Consider the following 16,824-nt stretch of genomic DNA (forward strand, 5'->3'; position numbering starts at 1 on the left):
TTGGGTTTCAATATGAACACAAAAAGCGCTTCCAATATTTTTATTAGATCCTATAATATATTGTTGATCAGCCTGTAGATCAGATCTTTCCTCATTTGTTATAAACCACAAGTAGATGGAGTAAACGATCAATTGGTGGAGAAACTCAAAAGATGTTTCGCCTCATAAATTCAATTATATATATACTATGCATACATATGTATCTTGGAATTATAATTTATGGTTTTCGTATCCCTTAATGAAAATGCGGACGTTCATACTATTAAGGAGCGGACATCAAATCATCATCAGCCGTATTTTTTTATATACAGAAACTACAACATGTGGTTGATGATTTTATACTAGTAGAGAGGTCTTAATTATTAACATTCAATATATGTACAGTAATATTGTGTTGTCGTATACATACAATAAATATTAAAATTGTCTTTATTAGCTGGTTAAGCAGCCATTTTATTTTAATTGAATCGTAGTAGCACGACAACTAACAGAAGGCCTTTAAAATCATTATTTCGTTCCAATTAATTAAAAAGTTAGGTTTGACAAAACATATACTAAATATTTTGTATATTTTAGAGGTTTATATAGTGTGTGTGTGAACACCCAATGAAGAAACATTTAAATATAGTGGTTCAAACAATTGTCGGCACTCGAGAGTTAAGACATCGTGAGTTTATAAATAGACATATATAGATATCGATATGATTATGAGATTTCTGATCTACAAGTTTTTTTTGGTATATAGTCTAATTTTTTGGCTTCCTTATGGGATTACAATCCATATCAATATGGATCTAAAACATGCATAATAAAACCTACTTTCACACATAGGTTGCTTAGAGTGGTAAAACTAGCTAGGAAAAAAAAGATGTGAATGAAAGAAATCATTATAACGCAAATCATTATATATTGTTTTATAATTTTATTAGAGTGAATTAGCAGTTGACTTGCAAAGGAACACATGACCAAAAAAAACATATGGATGGATAACAACAATTTTACAAGGCCGTCGTCGACTTCAGATATTTTAAAATCAGGAAGAGTAGTTAGAGCATGATTATCAATAGGATCTTACAAAATTCTTAAGGTAAAAAAAATTAAGAAAAGATAAGCAACTTTTTCTTACCTTTTCTTAGTTTTTCTTACGTTAAGAATTTTGTAAGATCCTATTGATAATCATGGTCTTATACTTTTAATTTTCTCTTTAAAAAGGCCAAAACGCTTAATCTGTTTTTGTTTTTTGTTTTCTTTTATTTTTTTATTTGGGGAACTCTTTAGTTTCGACAATATTTTTATGTGGTAATTAGAATATCGAGGCGCATTATACGCATGCGTATAATTTCATATTCACACTCATATTCATAAAAAATGATACATTGTACCATGCAATGCATCCACAATGTATGTATGCTTTTGTGTTCCACAGTGCCATGCTTACTACGCTTACACGTGACATGGGAATCTTTAGTGGTGTGAACGCGATTAATCTTATTTTGTTTCCAACGTGTCTTTTAAGATTAAACAACAACAACAACTATAACCATTTTAGCAATTCCTAATCACTTTCTTTTTCGCTCTACCGTAACGTCTTATACTCTTATTAGTCAATAAATAACCTTTTTTTCTTTTGGTAACATGGTTATTATCTGGATGACTCCATATTATTTTTCAATGTCCAAGAGACCAATTAGATACACGTATAGTTAATGTAGAATGAAACTTAAAAACTCTTAATTAATGTTTTGTGAGAAACAAAAGAAAGAAAGAAGAAGTGCAATTACGTTTTGAAAATTTCTATATTATAAATAAAAGAATGTAACCTTAGGATGATAAATCAAATTATTGAGCAATAATCACGGTTGGTCCAAAGAAAGGACCCACTCACTTTCACCTACAAACTTCCAGTTGCAGTGTCGACGATGATCATCCTCTCTCTGCATTGCTGCTCTCACCTCTCACTATATATATGTTTACACACACACACACACACCACTAAACCAAACATACAAAGAACTCACTTCCTCCATAATTAACAATCAAAACAAAAGCTTTTCTTGGATTTTCTTGGATTAAAACAAGAAAAGAAAAAGAGAAAGAAAAAAAAAACATTTTAAGAGTTGAAGGAGAAGGTGCACTAACTCCAACAGAATCATCGTCGCCATGTCTGTTTCTTTCGACAACAATAGCGTACCAAGACTTGTTATCAAGAAAATTCTGGCTAAGCTTGACAAGGATGGTGACAGCTCCCTCGTTAGAAACGGCATCACTGAGTTAGTTTTCTTCTTTTTTCTTTTTCTCAAGAAAAGTCATCCTATGGTTTCACGTACGTCTCATATAGATTTTATCTTTTTTTTTTTGGGTTAATTCAGGATTGATCAGAAGTTATTGGACCCGTTCGTGTTGCTCGTTGAGTTTTCCTGTAATAAGCTTCTTCCTTGCCTCGAATCTGTTTTATTTATATGTTATATGCTAATCAAAAGCTTACCAAATTATTTGCTCTGTTTCTTGATCAGTTTCGCTCTCAGCTGGATTCCCAGATCATCCTCACAGAGGTCAATATCACCTACATCTTCTTACAGTACACGAATATATATATACATAAACATAACACATATCCACAAAGTTTCTCTGTTCTGAAATGTATTTAGTCAACTGTGGTGCAGGTTTTGAGAGTGTTACATACATGCTACAGGGAGGCATCATTCACAAAGATCCCAAAGGTCATAGAGGTATAATCCAAGCCGGAGATGTTCAGGTAATTATAAAGAAACACACCACCCCCAACAAATAAAGAATAGAAGAGAAACATCAAATCCTCTCTGAGTCTCATTTTTGAGTCTTTGATCTGACAGTGGATGACAGCAGGAAGAGGAATCATTCATTCCGAGTTTCCCGAAGAAGAAGTCAACAATGGTTTACAGCTTTGGATCAATCTCCCTTCTGCTGAAAAAATGTAACTAGAAGATTATTTACTATCATCTCTGAAAGAAGAGCTCCAGTTTTGAATCTCTCTGTTTTGTTCTTTCATTTCGACAGGATCGAACCAAAATATAAAGAATTATTGAGTTTAGACATCCCGCGAGCAGAAGCAAACGGAGTTGAGGTCAAAGTCATAGCCGGAGATTCGATGGGAATCCAAGCTCCAGTCTACACAAGAACACCAACAATGTTCCTTGACTTTACCCTCAAGCCAGGGTCTCAAACCCACCAGAACGTTCCAGAATCATGGACCACTTTCGCCTACATTATAGAAGGCGACGAGGGTGTGTTCGGTTCTTTGAACTCTTCCGCTACACCGGCCCACCATGTTGTTGTGTTTGGACCAGGGGATTCAGTTAGCGTGTGGAACAAGTCAACTTTTAGGTCGTTGAGGTTTTTACTGATTGCAGGGGAACCGATCGGTGAGCCTGTGATTCAGAGTGGTCCTTTTGTGATGAATTCTCAGGCGGAGATCGATATGGCTTTCGATGACTATCAGAATGCTAAGAACGGGTTTGAAATGGCCAAGTGTTAGAGGTCACAATGAAAAGAGTCTTGTAAACAAAAACCTTATGATTCTTTTGGCTTTAGTGTTCTTTATTTCACATTCAAGATGAATCAGTGGTAGGAGCAATAGTAACGATGCTCTGTTTGGGAAAGTTGATTACACTTCAGACTGTATTTCGACTTTAACAACAAATCGAAATTGTACTCTGGAGAAAGCTTGAAACAAAGAAAGATGATGTTTCATAATTTCAATGTCTGGTTCACTAATGCCCAAATTTCTCGGAGTGTTCTTCTAACGTTTCAATTTCCACCACATGGGCATCAGACCTGCTGAAACCGAGTTACAAAACAAGATTTTAATCTGTATAATACTCTATATCTACACAAGCGTCTTAATTTTTAAAAACTAATTATTATCCAGAAACTGTGATCCAATCATAATTCTTCAAGAAGAGATCAATTCATAATTCTTACCATATGATTCTTTTTGGGTTTTGTTTTCTTTATTTCAGGTTCAGCCTTAAAAGTTAACTGAATCAAGCTCTGAACTAATACGATAATAAACAAGAGCACTGATCACCAATTTCCATTATGTCTTATGTCGTGGTTGCTCTTCTCACTTTTCTGAGCAAATGTTAAAAAAAAAAAAGGAAACATATTATACTGACCTCAAGAGTGAGAATCTTAATATTGCATAGTCCAATGAGAAGATCTGTTACATCACCAACGAACTATTTTTCCGGTTCAACAACATAATCTTTCTGCATATCTGGCCCTCTCAATCTGATGAAATGTCATACAAAAACCAAGACTAAGTTCAATAAGTGAATCAAAACTCACTTGTGCAATAGCATCAGAATCTTCTAGGTAACTAGTTCCTCAAGTACAGGATAACAAAAATTAGCTACTTAAACTTATAAACGAAACAAACCAAGCAAAAATTCAGTAAATCCAGCATCATCAAACACAACAAGTCATATTAACAAAGAACAAAAGACTGAATCTCTCATCTTGATTTAGCTGAGCTTTTCAGAGATCTACTTACATCTCTCGTCTCGCAATTTCGAAGCTTCTTCTTCGTAAGTTGATTTTAAACTAAGATAATCATCACCATTTTGATGTATTATTGTACGTGTAGTATATTAGTGTCCCACGAGTTATCGGAACCGTTCGTGTCTAAAAATTGGTGTTATGATGTTTATTTATCTTACACATAAATAAAAAGTGAAAATAAAATATTGAGACGCCAGAAGAGTAAGACAGATTACAGAACAGAGACCAAACTTTTCTTGGAACTACAACAAAAGCTATTCAATAAACAACTTCAAGCCCGTAAGAGACATAACTTTATATACAACACCCAAAAAAGTGAAGATGCATATTGGGAAGCTTAAAAAAGCAAGGCACAAACAACAGGGGAAGATATAAACTTAGAACAAGAAGCTTTGCAAATCTTCCTCTGAGATAGAGAGGAAGACAATCTCCCATTTAGTCGTCCATGATACCAGAATAAGGATATATTGGTGTGAGTACGTAATCACATACTAGTTGGACACTGCACTTGGATGAAGCTCCCCTAGGAACTAGCCTCTCAAGTTGGCTTTTCAGATCTTCACCGATCCGTGTATGGTAGGTAGCACACAATCAATTGTTCAAGATTCGGCATTGTTAAGTCGTGGGCTTTTTATTTATAATAGATGCTAAAATTAATCACTAAACGAATGTTTCAAAACATGAAATGACAGGCTCTGCATCGTTGAGACTTGAGAGTCTTTGAAATTAACACAGTTAGAAGTGAATCACTCTGATCCGGCTAGAGTCTCTCCCCAAAGGTAAGATTCCGAGTAACAGAGTCCTCTGCGTCAAGAGGGAAACTCTCATAACGAAGCTTTCTCCCAATTGTCATATCTACAACATCACGTGCAAAGAGAAAAAAACATCCACCTTTTGATTACATCTTTTTCACGTCGACTGAAGAGAGAGTGCGAGAGAATGAGATTCAAATCAAAACATGTTCAACAGTTCATGTTTCAACAGACTTAACATAATAGGAGGAGTAAAGTTTCTTCGTCATGTTTTAGCTACTAGTTTTCAAATAAAACTGATCTGAATTCTATAATATAAATTCCTTTATAGTCAGTGGGTTTATTGTAATCGACCATTTCCCTCCATATAACCAAGAAAAAAATTGTGACTACCCTAGGTGTTTTACAAATTGCAGAAGAGAAACAGGGAGAGAATTAAGAGAAAAAATCTAGCAAACTTGTCTGAGGAAAGGGGAAGGAGATGTAACAGATAAATAAAACTGAAATGACTTGGTAAACAAGGGTCCAACGGAGAGTTTGACCAAACTATTAAGTAAGTTTTCTTCCTTGAAGACTTATCATTGTGCAGTCAAGTTCTTATAAAAGGAAACACGCACCATAAACTGGACATCACAAGTATAAAGGTGGTTGTAGAGTGTAAAAAGATGCGCATTTCGTTCAAGCATCCCAGGAGCTTCAAGGTTTGTAGGACCATTCTCGTCAGCATATATCTCCATCTCCTTCAAACTAGGAATGTGGTCCAAGAAATGCTTTATCATTTGCATCTCTTTGCTTGTTCCTTGAAACCCATGTATCTCTAATCTTTTTACCGGACAGGATGTGAGCGAACGACCTTTCTCCTCCCGAGAAATGCAGTCACAAGCATCCCCGCATTTGTCTGTGACATAGTGCAAGAGACCCTGAAAACATAAAGAAGACAATAAGAGATTCAAAGTATGAACTCTATCTTTGTTCACGTTTGGCAAATGGGTTGTTTTTATACCTCAATAACTAGAAATTCTAAATGTGGACACTTCCTTAGAAGAGCTGGCATTGCTTGCCATCCTCGATCTTGGTTACTTTTAATAGCTAACGATCTGAGGTTTTTGAACACTGGCATCGATTCACAGCATAGAGAAAGAGCCTGAGAAGAGGATAAAACACAGCTAGACATGTTGCAATTACATATGAAGTGTTAAAACATCAACTAAGAACACATCGAAGCGAATTGAGTTACAAATCAAAAGATGCCTAGAAAGTATTCAGGACGAAACTAATATGACCACTGTGCTCCAGGTATTGAGACAAGTCCAAATTTCTTTCTTTTATATCCCCGAGACCAGGTGAATATTAGTATGAAAAGAAGAAAAAGAAAAACTGACCTCGAGAGTATCAGAAGACAAGTCGAGATACTCAACATTGCGTATGCCATTCATGAGCTTCCCCACATGTTGAAATCGGGGAACAACATCGTCCATATCATCCTCTAACCAATCATTATTTGGCGCTCTTAGTCGCTCTATTTCATCATCAGTAACCAAAAGGAAGATTCGAGCCTCACGCAAGTTTTCCATTTTAACTAGGGGATAGTCTTCCGCAACATAATCAGAGTAAAAGAAATAAACAAGACTAGGTGTATCAAACGAAAAAGTGCCTAAATGACCGTCGGAATCAATTGTTAGGGTCTTGAGGGTTGCATTTGAGACGGTGACATCCCGATCTCTCCAGTTTACATCAACCAGGTCTAATTCCTCAAGCGCAGGCAAAGCATGAAGAAGAATCTCAAACTTATCAACATAAAACGCAACTGAGTCAAGAATGAGAGTTTTAAGCACTGGTAAGAAAATGCTCCCAGCCAACCAACTAATATCAATTCCACAGTCAATTCTGAGCTTAACTAGAGTCCTGCTCTCGAAACCTTTTGGAGACAGCCGATAGCTATCTTCCATATCCATACCCAAAATGATTAACAGATCAAGCTCCGAAACACCGCGGCTTAGCACATTACTCATCCAACCATCCACACGAGCTGGATCAACCCCAGTTCTACACTTGAGGGAGAATTTGTTAATGGGAGAATTACCCTGCAAAGCCAAAACCCTATCCACGAAAGCCATGAAGCTCTGTAGAACTCCCTCCCTTTCCCTTTTACCCATTTCGGGATGCAGAAACGCATAGTCGTCGATATCTAGATTAGGAACAAATGCAAGCAGATTGCGCCACCTCACTGAGAGAATCGAAGTCAAAGCAGCCTCCTTTGTTGTAAGGAAGGACAATATAAGACAAAGAAGCTCGTCTGGTAGAGTGCTAATACGATCCATTTGTCTCTGCAGGGAAAGAATTAAGAACATAAATTTCAAAGCTTTTTATAACAACATCAGCAGTAACATGACTGCTCATCATCTACAAACAGAGCAAGTGGAAAGAAATACGTCGATAAGCTAAACAATTAGTTCAAAACATGAAACATATATAACATAGAAAAGCCCAGTTCCCCAACGCAAATAAGAATCCACCAAAAGAAGAGAACATAATCAGTCAGTATAACTTGCGGCATCTACCTCGTTTCAAACGCGTAGTCCAAGACCCCAAAATTAGATATTTTGGTGAATGCGACCACAGAGATGCGAGACGATGAGAGTTGGGAGTGGTTAATCGCGCTCGTATTAAGAAAATGCAAAATACCAAGCGAAAGGGCAAAACCGCAAAGAGAGAGAGAGAGAGAAAAGGTCCGCTTTTTAAGAGGAAGAGTGGAAGACAAGGGCAGCAGAAAATGTAATTGCGGTTCAAAATTGAAAATGTCAATGTTGGTTCCATTTTACCCGGTTCCCTTGGTTTAACAAACCGGTAATGTGTTTTGTGCTACAGTGAAGACTCTGATATGACGAGAGTCTCTCCTCAAAGCTAAGATTCCGGCCTTGCTAGAGTCTCTCAAGGCTAGTGACACTAGTGAGTAGTGATTTAGGGACTAGTTCTACAAAAAAACGTTTTGATATTTTGGATGATTACTAAGAGGGGAACAAGTTGTCTCTTACTAAACCTAAATATCTTGTATATCTATTGTGATTGCAAATGCTTTTTAAACCCGAGATAGTCCCAAGTGATCGACATTTGCTTGGTAGCAAGTACAATTCTGAAACATTTACAAAAAAACAAAATAACATCCACCTTCTGACTAAATCTTTCTCACGCTGAAAGAAGTTCACATGTTCAGTTGAGACCTAAACTAAGAGCCTATCGAAGCTAACTGAGATACAAAGATAGACACAGACTGAATATAACTAGGAGAATCCAATTAATAAAAATACCAAAGGGAGTAACAAGAGATAAAGTGACCAAGAACGTGCACAAATCGATTCATGTTCCAACAGACTTTAAGCAGCTAGGAGGACCAAAGTTTTTTTCTTCATGCCTGAGCAGCTGAGCTACTACTAGTTTTCATTTAATACTGAGCTGGATTCTGCACTTGGATGAAGCTCTCGGAAACATCTGAAGATCCGTCTCGATTCTTAACTTTTCACTGTCGCTTATTCTTGACCAAGTATAAACTATAAGCAGCTCCAGACGTGGCAACTTTCCTAAGAAATGTTTTACTTGCTGCAACTCGCCAGTCGTCCCGCTATCCCATAAAGTTATCTCCAAGACCTCTACAGGACATGTCAATAGACAAGAATATCCCGACAAACACTCGCAAACATAATCAGGTTCTTCAACATTGTCAGCTTCTTCAACATAGTCAAGTTCTTCAGCATTCTCAGGTTCTTCAACATTGTCAGGTTCTTCAAGATAATGCACTCCACCCTGCAGCAAGAGGTTGAGATCGAAGATTTAAGTGTATATACCAGGAGGTTTTATAAATAATGGTTTGCTCAAAATATATTGTCATACCTCGATAACAAGGGTCTTCAGATTTGGAGCCTTGTTTAACAAAAAGGGAAGAAATCTCCAACAGAATCCCGCATTATCATGCATCATAGTTAGATGATGTAGCTTTTCAAATACGGGAATCGCATCACGAAAGAAGTAAAGCGTCTGAAATCAAATCAACAGTAATCAAAACCTTAGGAAACAGGTTTGCAACATCCTATGGAACTTAAGATGCACGTTTGATTCACCTACTACAAAATCAAAAGAAGAAAGAATAACACACTTACCTGAAAAGTATAAGGACATGATTACTCCAGGATCTGGACATTTCTTATCCCTTGAATCAGATTTGTTGCATTGCTAGACAGGATATCACCATCAGTTGCAAATACTTCATTCCATCGGCGATTTACCATCACGAGAAGATTGAGCTTAGCTTCCACAAGGGACTCGAAATTAACAATTGTATACCCATCCGGGACAAAATCACTGTAGTCTAAGTAGGCAAGACTCGGAGTATCAAAAATAATGTTCTGCGGATCAGGTCCTTTAAAATTTATCAGTTCACGACCAATAGTAAGTCTTTGAAGACTTCGACTAGACACGATGCCAGACCATTTCCAAGTTTCCCAGTACATACCATCGATGGTTAGTTCCTTAAGCACAGGGCAAGCCAAAAGAAACGCCTGGAACGCACAATCATCAAGATTACAGAACCAAACTGATTCAAAAATGAGAGTCTTGAGCGATGGAAGCAAAGCATTCTGAGGCAGCAAACTGATAACAATCTCCCGCCCTAATTTCAGCTTATTGAGTGTCTTGCAAGTGAAGATCTCCAAAGGCAATATATATCCATTATCACCATATATACCCATTTCAAGATCCCTGACACCACGATTGTTCAACACATCACGTAGCCAGTGGTTGATACGATCTGAATCAAGACCCCTTTCAGATTTTAAAGAGAATCTCCTAATGCACGTAGTAGTTTCCAGCCGAGCCAACGCTTCACTCACAAGACCCGTGAAAGTCCCCTGAAACTTAGCTCTGTCGTCGAACACAAGATCTGGTATGATGGTATATACATTCCTAAACCTCTTTGAGAGAACCAGCAAAGACGCAGCATCCTTTGCAGCAAGAAAGCTCACGATTCGCCTGATAAGATCATCTGGAAGATCGCTTAATATGATCCGATCCATATCTTCTTGCACTTAAATCCTACCGAACCAATCCGTTCCAATCAAACCACAAACTCAAAGAAAATGATGAAATCTACAAGCAAAGGATCGATTAAGAACTTAATCTAGAAACCCAGAGATGGAGAGTGAAGAAAGAACTAGAGACGAAACTGCTTCATTTTCTTCTTGGAACTTTCTAGATGAGCAAGTTTATTTAGTTTCTAAAAACGCTGCGTTTTTTGCCTTTTGTTGAAAAACGCACCGCTTAGACTAAATATATGGGCCTTTTGTTGTTTATTTTAAGCCGTGGGCTTTCCTTTTATTTTCTTTTCTTTGGGCAGAAGCTTTCCTTTCAATATATACAAACGACAAGTACCTTTTCATTCTTAGGGTTTTGTTTTGAAATCGGGTGCCTTGTCGAGTTCCACTTCAGTAGCACCTTGTTGTTCAACAACAAAAAAAAAAAAAAAAGATCACTGAATAGTCAGGAAAAATTAAAGAAAAGTATAAAGGAATCAGAGATTACTGTACTTACAAAGAATGAAGAGGGGTACTCCATCGTCTAGGACCTTTACCCAGTTTCATCCCCAACATTAATGGGAAGAACAAACCATACATCTCCTCCATCTAGCGCATCAGCAACACCAAAACCAAAAATCTCAGTCTCACTTTATATATGGATGGTTGAACTAAACCGAACACATTTAGTGATTTTGTTGAGTAATGTGGAACGGCTTGCCTAACTTGTTCAAAACCAGCAATGGGACTCTTTTTTGCGTCGAGGAATGAGCTTGTTTTCTCCTTGGTAGAGAGCTATTCCACAAAATCTGAAAAAGAAACAAACGCCTCAGGTTCCCATATAAAAGAACAATGAAAATCCTATTTAAAATGCAACACATTCTAGATGATATTGAAACAATAATTTGGCTCACCTATCTTGATTTTCCATCATTTAGCTTTTTTTCCTTGTGATGGCTTTGGTTTTGCTGAATCAGATTGGTAGTATCAATCCAATCTAAAAGTTTAGTAAAATCTGTGACAAGATAAACTTTAAAGCAAATAATTAATTAGACTTACCGACTGAAAGATTGGAAAATTGAAGTGCACGAGGAAGGAAAGATGTATAGATTCAACGACACCAATAACTAGAAGAATCAGTTTGATGTTGCTGCTTTTTTTGGTTCTGAATCTTCATCATTCTTCAAACCATATCATATCTCCTACAAAAATATAAAATTAAACGAAGCTTCGTTAAAATTCTTTTGAAGTCTGAATCAAAACAACAGCTTAAGTGAAAACAAAATCACAGTCACATTCCCAGCTAAAACTGAAACCAAAAAATAAAAACCCAAATTTGAGGAAGCGCACAAGAGAAGAGTATCTGCTGAGTCAAGACAAGGTCCTAAATTACCTTTTAAAATCAGTTTGATATTGTTCTGTAAGAACGCCAGCGACCGTTTTTGTTCTGAATCTAGTTAGACTCAAATGGTGTATAATCTATTTGGACCATTTTGTTCCTCAAGGTGATCTTACATTTCATGATATGGCTATGATGTTCCTAAATCAGATTGGTTGTGCTATTTTTAACATCAGCACCCTGAATCTAATCAAAAGGAATTAATGAGTTTCAATAGTTTATTACCTGTGGAAGGGAAATCAAGTACCTTCTTCTTCACAAGGTTTGGCTTTGAATTCTGGTGCCTTGTCGAGTTCCACTTCAGTTGCACCTTGTTGTTCAACAAACACAAAAACAATAAAAGGATTGCTAGTTGAAGAAGATATATAAAATTGAAACAGAAGGAAATAAAGAAAAGCAGAGAGGAATTTGAGATGACTTACAAAGCAATAAGAAGAGGAGTTTTCCAACGTTTGGGTCCACAATCCAGCATCATCCTTAATAATAATAACGGGAAGAGCGTAAAAATCTCCATCATATGCAGAATCAACAACAACAAAACCGAAAATCTCAGTCTCATTTATTTGCCTCGACGACTGAACTTCTTCTATCCTCCTGTGATGAGTTGTTTTAGTAGATAGCTTCTTCAGAGAATCTGAAAAAAAAAAAGCAAAACATTCAGATGAGACTTGACAACACACACAGTAAACACCAAGAATCAGTTACCTTTTCGTCAAATCAGATGAGATTTGAAGAATAACGCCATGTCCTCTGGAACATCCATCAAATGCAAAGACACATAAACGATACTTCCAACCGATACTTCCAATTCATCAACAATGCTTGGATTCTGAGAGTAGAGAAGAGAATGTGAAACTGATAAGATATATAACACACAAAAGAAAAAGAAAAGAGATTGTTATTGGTTAAGTGTTTACTTACAAAGAATTTTTCCCATTGTTGTTATTGTTGTTGACTTGCGCCGGTCATCCCTAAACTTTACAGTCATAGAAAAAGTGAACCATATATATATATATATATATATACCTCCATCGTCTAGACAAGCAATAAAGAAAACAATGAAAAATTCTCATTTGACGTTGTTACCGTAAGGCCAAGTTTGTTTTAGTGTGGTTCTGAATCTTCTACATTCTTCAAAACATAGTATATCTCCGGATCTTCACAAAAAAAAAATTTGAATTAGAAGAAGTTTCGTTTAAACAACAACCTAAGTGAAATCAAAATCTTACTAACATTCCCATGTAAAAATTGAAAAAAGCAAATTCGAGGAAGTGGACAAGGCAAAGACCTTTTAATCGATCAGTTTGATGTTGTTACTTACTGTCTTACGCTGCTGCCGACCGTCTGAGTTCTGAATCTACTTCAACCTTCGAAAAACTTGTTTTGAACACTCGTTCGCCTGCAGTGAACAGATTCAACACATTACAAGAGGAAGCGGTCAAGACAAAGACCTATATTACCTTTTAATCAATCAGTTTGATGTTGTTACTTACTGTAAAAAGGCCAGCGACCGCTTTTGTTCGGAATCAACTTCTTCCTTGAAAAAATACTGATTCATCGTCCTGGTTGGAACCCGAACACACTTCTGTTTCGTTTCACCCAAACGAAAAACCAAATAAACCCATTAATTAAGAGTGTCACATATAAACACGAAACTCTTATTTCAAAATCAAATCGATTCATATGTTTAGAAAGATACCTCTGACTTCTTTTGCTCTCTCGTCGCCACTATAATCGAACGCTATCACGTCGCCATTAAACCTGTGAGAAGGAAATTCTTAATTTCAAAAGCAAAAACATTCACACGAAAATAAAATCGATTTATAGGGTTACAAAAACACGAGATGATACCTCCTCTGACTTGTTCAGGTGTGCTTAAACTCTCTATCGTCGCCATTAGAATCTAACGCTCTCTCTCGCTCTGTCTCTCAGTCTCCGAAGAAGAGAGTTTGTGTTCTAATTTTGATTTTTCCAGATTAACAAAGTGAGTGTTTGTATTTATAAACAGAGAGGTGTCGACCAAAACTGAACAATGAAAATTTCCTTTTTATAAGAATAAAGAAAAAAGGAAAATTGTAAAATTTTTGGTGTTATTAAAAAAGGAAATTTCACTTTTGCTGTTTGAAGGAAAAAGGAAAATTTTATATCGCTAAGAAAAAGGAAATTGTTGTTAGAAAAGGAAATTAATCAAAAACCTTTATTAAATAATAATAATAATAAATAAACTCAGTGTTTGGATTAGTGGGCTTTTGTTTGTTAAGTCGTGGGCTTTCCGTTTATTATACATGCTATAATTAATCATTAAACAATTGTTTCAAAACATGACGATAAAGGCTCTGATTCGTTCAAAGTCTTTGAAATTAACACTGGAAGACCCCGTCTAGTGTTGGAGGTGGACTCGGAGTTGGCAGTGGGATTTTTTGAGACAGGGATTGGTGACACTCATTCGCTGTCTTTCCTGGTACGGTTGTGCCATGGCTTCATATCGAGGGACTGGATCGTCCGTATCGTTCATGTGTATAGGGAAGCTAATCGTCTTGCCGACGGATTAGCAAACTATGCTTATTCCTTGCCGTTAGGCTTTCAGTTGTTAGAAGATCGTCCGGCCTGTGTAGATGCACTTGCTTTGGAGGATATGCGTGGAGCTACGCTACCGCGGAGAATTTGTATTTAATTTTTTCCTTTTTCTTTTCGTTTCTTTTCTTAATTTGGGAGTTTCTCCCTTTCCCTTACCAAAAAAAAAAAAAAAAACACTGGAAGAAGTGAAGTCTGAGACCGACGAGAGTATGTCCCCGAAGGTAAGATTCAAGTAAACAGAGTCTCTCGTCAAGACTCTGACTCTCTGAGAGGGAAACTCATAACAAGCTTTCTCCGCAATGGTCATCTACAACATAGACCAAACTATATAATTTTGTGCAAAAAGCCAGAAGCAAAGCTTTGCTAATCTTCTCTGAGATAAAAGGATGATTCTCTCATTTAGTCTGCTACTAGAGAAAGGATGAATTGGTGCGATGATGTTATCGCATATTAGTTGGATTCTGCACTTTTTTGTTGGACTAATTCTCTAATATAATAGTACAATGAAACTAAATAATTAAAACAAAACGTTTGTCTAGAAATAAAATGGTTTTGTGCTAAAAACTAGAACAAAGAGAAAAGGTTATAAGTTGGTGGGATGACGTTCTCTAAGATTAGTTGGACACTGCACTTGGGTGAAGCTCCTCTAGGAGCTAGCCTCTCAAGTTGGCTTTTCAAATCTTCATCAATTCGACTTCTGTAGCACAGTATCATTTGTTCAAGATTCGGCATTGTCTCCAGGAAATACTTGACCAGCTCCTTTCGCTTTTCCATTTCTTTACTGTAAAAACGAACCTCGCCAAAGTTGAGTATCTTCAAAACCTTCACCGGACTTGATGATAGGCAACTACGGATGTCCTCTGAAGATCTCCATAGCCACCTGTCAGCGTCCACACATTTAACTGTGTTTTTGTCATGGAGTCCCTAAATTATAGATGAAAAAACAGCTTATATAATCTAGTTTTGTTTGAAAAGTTGTGTTAGAAAATGCAGTAAAAGGACATGTGGGTGGTACGTCGAAGACGAGGGTTTCTAGATTCGGACAGTTGTTGAGTAGAGCCGGCAATGACTCCCATCTGAAGTCCTGGTGAGTCTCAACAGTCAAGTGAATCAGGTTTTTAAAAACCGGTTTTGGTTCACAATAGAAAGCAAGTACCTGAAACAAAAGCCCAAGTCAACTATATATGTAACGCAAACTACAAGGGTCCTCAGATTTTACTAGCTTGGTTGTTTTCAAAGTAACCGAAAGATGATCAAAAAACAAACCTAAAATAAAAATGGGATTAAGATACAAACCTGAAGAGTGTCGGCAGATACGTTAAGGATCTGAACATTGCTTATCCCCATAAAAAGTTCAGTTGCATTGACGACCAAATCTCCATGGCTTGCATGTGCACACTGATCACGTGTCATTTGAATACCGATACTAGCTTCAACAAGTGAGTCGAAATTAACTATTACGTACTTGTTGGCAAGATAGTCGGAGTATCCAAAGTAGACGAGATTGGGCGTATCAAATGAAACACTATCCAGACTCCTATCCCAGTTTTCATAACGTACCGTTAGCCTCTCGAGGGTTTTGGAAGACACAGAGCGCTTCCAATAAGCACCCCAATTTAGATCAATCATAACTAACTCCTCAAGGACATGACAGCCAGAGATGAGCTTGACGAGGCAACTATCACCGTCCCCAAAAACAACAGAATCGAGATGCAGAGTCTTAATCTTTGGAAGAAAAACATCAATGACGTTACAATATAGAGTTTCTATTCTCAGCCTAACAAGTGACTTGCTCACAAAGACACTTGAATGCATGGAATGATCGGAAATGTTAGTACCGCTTAAGTCAAGATCCGATACCCCACGTTCTATCACATTTGATATCCAACTAGAGATGCGACTTGGATAATTATAATCGTTGTTACACTTGAGTGAGAACCTATCTATTGCAGAGTTGCCCTGCAAAACCAATACTCTATCCACGAAATTCATAAAAATCATACGAGCCAATTCATGGGGCCTGCATCCCGAATCATCGAAATCAAGATTTGGTACGAAAGCAAAGAGATACCGCCATCTCTTGGAGAGAAGCGATGTTAAAGCAGCTACTCTTATGGGAAGAAACGATAATATGTGGCAAATCAGAGCTTCTGGAAGATTACTGATTATATCTTTGCAACATATGTCCATCTTGACAGATCTCAAAACCTGATAAAAAAAATAACATGATAGATAGATCTCAAACAGTAAGTAAACGAGTTTGACATACTTGACTAACACAGTTTCGAATCAAACAGAAAACAAACCCCAGGAAAAGCAAAATATTAAGGAATCACAAAATCACCATTTGAAGAAATCGGGATACCTCTCACTTGGGAATGAGATCAAAACTGACAACTCTGAAGATTGATAGCGAGAGGGGAAGCGGAAGAGTAGATTAGGGTTTTTGCAATCCTTAAGGTCAGTTTTTGTAAGCCGAGTCGGAGGGTTTTGA

General features: G+C 37.0%; 3 protein-coding genes and 1 long non-coding RNA gene across 11 annotated transcripts; 1 reads left to right on the forward strand and 3 right to left on the reverse strand.

Moving 5' to 3' along the window:
• The first annotated feature begins 1,970 nt into the window (after nt 1-1,970).
• LOC17887288 (pirin-1) lies at nt 1,971-3,738 on the forward strand. Its single transcript, XM_006291544.2, has 6 exons — nt 1,971-2,270; nt 2,370-2,419; nt 2,514-2,552; nt 2,664-2,755; nt 2,853-2,953; nt 3,037-3,738. Exons 1-6 carry the CDS (start codon nt 2,161-2,163, stop codon nt 3,512-3,514), a joined length of 870 nt encoding a protein of 289 aa, XP_006291606.1. The 5' UTR covers nt 1,971-2,160; the 3' UTR covers nt 3,515-3,738.
• A 1,988-nt stretch (nt 3,739-5,726) lies between these two features.
• On the reverse strand, nt 5,727-7,986 carry LOC17885295 (F-box protein At3g59000). Of its 2 annotated transcripts, XM_006290284.2 has the most exons (4): nt 7,853-7,986; nt 6,674-7,618; nt 6,295-6,435; nt 5,727-6,211 (listed from the first exon to the last, which is right to left on the reverse strand). In XM_006290284.2, exons 2-4 carry the CDS (start codon nt 7,610-7,612, stop codon nt 5,870-5,872), a joined length of 1,422 nt encoding a protein of 473 aa, XP_006290346.1. In that variant the 5' UTR covers nt 7,613-7,618; nt 7,853-7,986; the 3' UTR covers nt 5,727-5,869. The 2 variants fall into 2 exon arrangements, with proteins under 2 accessions (XP_006290346.1, XP_023638416.1); XM_023782648.1 differs by lacking the exon at nt 5,727-6,211 and having other exon boundaries at nt 6,300-6,404.
• A 396-nt stretch (nt 7,987-8,382) lies between these two features.
• On the reverse strand, nt 8,383-13,719 carry LOC17887369. 5 transcript variants are annotated; one of them, XR_002834106.1, is made up of 17 exons: nt 13,605-13,719; nt 13,453-13,514; nt 13,247-13,335; nt 13,075-13,152; nt 12,840-12,910; nt 12,675-12,724; nt 12,459-12,582; nt 12,176-12,387; nt 11,979-12,063; nt 11,414-11,556; nt 11,269-11,322; nt 11,081-11,163; nt 10,872-10,963; nt 10,713-10,775; nt 9,446-10,430; nt 9,180-9,323; nt 8,383-9,092 (listed from the first exon to the last, which is right to left on the reverse strand). It is a non-coding gene; the product is annotated as an uncharacterized LOC17887369 (long non-coding RNA). The 5 variants fall into 5 exon arrangements; XR_002834105.1 differs by having other exon boundaries at nt 9,446-10,376; nt 13,247-13,338; XR_002834102.1 differs by having other exon boundaries at nt 13,247-13,338.
• A 1,107-nt stretch (nt 13,720-14,826) lies between these two features.
• Nucleotides 14,827-16,724, reverse strand: LOC17886266 (putative F-box/FBD/LRR-repeat protein At3g59240). Of its 3 annotated transcripts, none has more exons than XM_006291011.2 (4): nt 16,696-16,724; nt 15,627-16,538; nt 15,346-15,486; nt 14,827-15,254 (listed from the first exon to the last, which is right to left on the reverse strand). In XM_006291011.2, exons 2-4 carry the CDS (start codon nt 16,518-16,520, stop codon nt 14,895-14,897), a joined length of 1,395 nt encoding a protein of 464 aa, XP_006291073.1. In that variant the 5' UTR covers nt 16,521-16,538; nt 16,696-16,724; the 3' UTR covers nt 14,827-14,894. The 3 variants fall into 3 exon arrangements, with proteins under 3 accessions (XP_006291073.1, XP_023638787.1, XP_023638785.1); XM_023783019.1 differs by lacking the exon at nt 16,696-16,724 and having other exon boundaries at nt 15,627-15,728; nt 15,891-16,635; XM_023783017.1 differs by lacking the exon at nt 16,696-16,724 and having other exon boundaries at nt 15,346-15,414; nt 15,627-16,635.
• Between the last annotated feature and the right edge of the window lie 100 nt (nt 16,725-16,824).

This window comes from Capsella rubella, unplaced genomic scaffold, assembly GCF_000375325.1.
Source record: "Capsella rubella cultivar Monte Gargano unplaced genomic scaffold, Caprub1_0 scaffold_5, whole genome shotgun sequence".
Taxonomy (NCBI): Eukaryota; Viridiplantae; Streptophyta; class Magnoliopsida; order Brassicales; family Brassicaceae; genus Capsella; species Capsella rubella.